Consider the following 3,249-nt stretch of genomic DNA (forward strand, 5'->3'; position numbering starts at 1 on the left):
GTCTTAATTTACTTGTAAAATTTTAAAAATAGATAATTTCCTTGAAAATAGAATTTCCTATGAAGCATTAAAATGAAGGTGTGCTTGGTTGGAGGAAAATAAACTAAACATGGGAAATAGCAATTTCAAGGGAAATACAAATTCCCACAACCTATGGAAAATTACTCACCAACTCTCCCCTTGGTGAGTTGAATCTCCTAAGAAATGCAATTTCTCATAGTGTAAATCAAACAATTTAGCTTAATTTTTAGGAAAATTATAAAGGAAAAAATTTCCCGTCAAATATAAATTTCCATGAAAAGTTAATTCCCATGTGAGCTAAAAAAGCACTATGTTAGTGAAAATTTATGGTTAAAATTTTCAAAGTTTGACCCATGTATATAGTGGGACAGTCTACGAGGTACGGATAGAGTAATAATAATATACCAGGAAAAAAAAGAGAGATATTGTGACAGAAGACCCATATTTTCCTCCATTACTCCCTCTCTCTCTAAAATCCTCTTTCTCTCTCTAACTTGTTCATAATTTTATTTTATTTCTCATTTTCTTGATTTGAGAATATTTCTTGTAAACAACATTGCATGCATAATCAAATTCCTGATCAATGGCAATGAGAGAGTACAGAAAAGGGAATTGGACAGTTGAAGAGACTATGATTTTAATTGAAGCAAAGAAGAAAGATTATGAAAGAAGGAAGTTTAGTAGATCAAAACAAACACATCAAATTTCAACTCCTCCTACTAGTGGTGGTAGCAGTACTAGTAAGCCAATCATAGAGTTAAGGTGGAAATGGGTTGAAGAGTATTGTTGGGGAAAAGGCTGTTTTAGGAGCCAAAATCAGTGCAATGATAAATGGGATAATCTTATGAGAGACTACAAGAAAGTTAGAGACTACCAAAAGAACCTTTCTGAAACCGAAACCGGAACCGGAACCGAACCCGAAACCGAGGGAGGAAGTGGTAGTAGTAGTACTCTCAATAAGTCTTATTGGAGTATGGATAAGGTTGAAAGGAAAGACAAGGGTCTGCCTACTAATATGTTGCCTCAGATTTATCAAGCTTTGTTTGACGTTGTTGAGACTAGTACTAGTACTAGTTCTACTCCGACTCCGACTCCGAGTTCTGCTACTACTGCTGGTCATTTTTTGTTGCCATCTCCGGTTCTTGAAATGCAGCAAACTCCGTCATCGGTGCCGGCATTACAGTTGTCTCCGCCTCAATCTATGCTACCTTCTCCTCGCCTGCCGCCGCTATTGCAGTCTCCTCCTTCCTCGGCTTTCTTCTCTCCTCAACAACAGCCGCATCATCCATCTCCTACACTAGGTAAGTTAACTCTTCCATTGCACTATAGTTGTTATTTTTAAAATTGGTTATTATTTCATGTTACACTAACATAAGCTTGGACTAATAGCGAGAAATTAAATGTACCTTGAATTAGTTTTTAATTTTCACTGGGGACACTTTTTTAAACTCTTCCCCCACTAGATCCTAAAAAGCTACTCGTAATCGTTAACTCAGATTGGCGTGTGGGGTTTTAATTCGATAGGACAATATTTCTTACCTAGTTATCCAAATAAATGTTAATTACCTCTCCGTATTTCATGTTGGACTATTCCAAATTCCAAGTTAATTATACTAATTATTTTTTTTGTCTGAATTCTAAAAAAATGAAACAAACATTATCAATGTTACAATGACACTACCAAAATTGTTTTATTTACGGATATGTTATCCAATTAGAAATGTTGCATAACATGATAGTGATGTTACAATAAATGTGGGTGATGATCAGAAATTGAAACAAGCCAGTATTCACATGATCCGGAATCATCACCGGCCAAGAGAAGAAGAAAAGAAGAAGCCATTGCTGCTGCTACTCATACAGCAGCCGCCGAAGCGGCCGCAGCAAAGGCAACAACAACAACACTAGAAGAAGTAAGCACAGCAATAAGTAGGAGTGCAACAATGATAACAGAAGCAATTCAGGCAAGTGAAGAAAGAGAAGAGAAAAGACACAGGGAAATGATGAACATACAAGAATCAAGATTAAGGATTGAAGAATCAGAATTAGAGATGAATAGACAAGGTTTTAATGGTTTAACTGAAGCAATTAATAGGCTTGCTACCTCCATTTTTACTTGGGCTAATTCCCACAAAAATCAACAGGGTCCTTCCTAATTATTTCTTAATTTTATAATTAAGTCCCTTCATTGATTAATTTTAAATTAATTATTTTGGTCTTTTATGAACATATATTTTTTAAAAGGTAAATTATTGGCTCCTAAACCTTCTCTTGTTGTATTAAGAACCATATTGTGGATTCACATACACTTGTCAAATATTGGTTCAAAAAAATGAAAAACTCATGTGAATTGTGGAATTTTAGCTAGGGGGAATTATGATACAGAGTAGTTAAAAAAAACAGATTTTTTTTATTTTTATTTTTATTTTTATTTTTTTTTAATGCAAGTTAATTGGTCTTTCATCTTATCTTTGCCATTGACTGGAAATGGTTTGGAAAAAGGCTGCAATTTCAGTTAATGGTACTTGAATGAACTACATTATTTTTTTTGGTATTATTGTAATTTTAATGTACTTGTATGATATTACCCTGGATAAGCTCCAGGTAAGAGCCATTTCCTGCTGCCTTCTTTTCTCTATCCTTGTTTCATGTACTCCAATGGTTTATTTTAAGTGTTTTATATTGACATGGCACATACACTAATGTAAAATTTTGACTAAAATATCTTTAATTATCTAAGTACTCTGTATAAATTATAACAAGAGAATTTTGTCAGAAAAAACCTTTTAAAGTCACCATTTTATTTTGTGAAAAAAACCGTTTTAAATTTATTTTGCTAAACAAAAACCACCAACTTACTTTTTTTTTTTTTTTGCTAGTTGACTCCCATTTTCTAGCATTGACTTATTATTTTTCTCTCTCCTCCCTCACCACTACCACTATTCTCTCCTCCTCCACCACCGCCACTACTGTTTTTCTCTCCTCCTTCTCACCACCACCACCACGTCCACCACTATTCTCTCTCCTCCCTCCAGCCACCACCACCACCACAATTTCTCATCTCCTCCCTTCAATTTTCTCTCTCCTTTGAATAAAAATCTATCCACCACCACCTACGATGCTGTCCTCTTTCACTTTTGGTCCCATCATGAAAGTTAATCTATCATATGAGCCGACCCTAATATGTATCTAAAATCATCACTGAAATTCGTCCATTATATGATCAAA

At 34.6% G+C, this 3,249-nt stretch overlaps 1 protein-coding gene across 1 annotated transcript; it reads left to right on the forward strand.

Moving 5' to 3' along the window:
- Nucleotides 1-206: 206 nt before the first annotated feature.
- Nucleotides 207-2,743, forward strand: LOC110732225 (flocculation protein FLO11-like). The gene is made up of 2 exons (XM_021912144.1): nt 207-1,322; nt 1,792-2,743. The coding sequence occupies exons 1-2, from the start codon at nt 605-607 to the stop codon at nt 2,175-2,177; spliced, it is 1,104 nt and encodes a 367-aa protein (XP_021767836.1). The 5' UTR covers nt 207-604; the 3' UTR covers nt 2,178-2,743.
- Nucleotides 2,744-3,249: the final 506 nt, after the last annotated feature.

This window comes from Chenopodium quinoa, unplaced genomic scaffold, assembly GCF_001683475.1.
Source record: "Chenopodium quinoa cultivar QQ74 unplaced genomic scaffold, ASM168347v1, whole genome shotgun sequence".
Taxonomy (NCBI): Eukaryota; Viridiplantae; Streptophyta; class Magnoliopsida; order Caryophyllales; family Amaranthaceae; genus Chenopodium; species Chenopodium quinoa.

Coding starts and splice junctions, on each gene's coding strand:
- LOC110732225 (XM_021912144.1), top strand. CDS start 605: ATGGCAATGAGAGAGTACAGAAAAGGGAATTGGACAGTTGAAGAGACT. Junction 1,323..1,791: donor TCATCCATCTCCTACACTAG/GTAAGTTAACTC, acceptor GGTGATGATCAG/AAATTGAAACAAGCCAGTAT.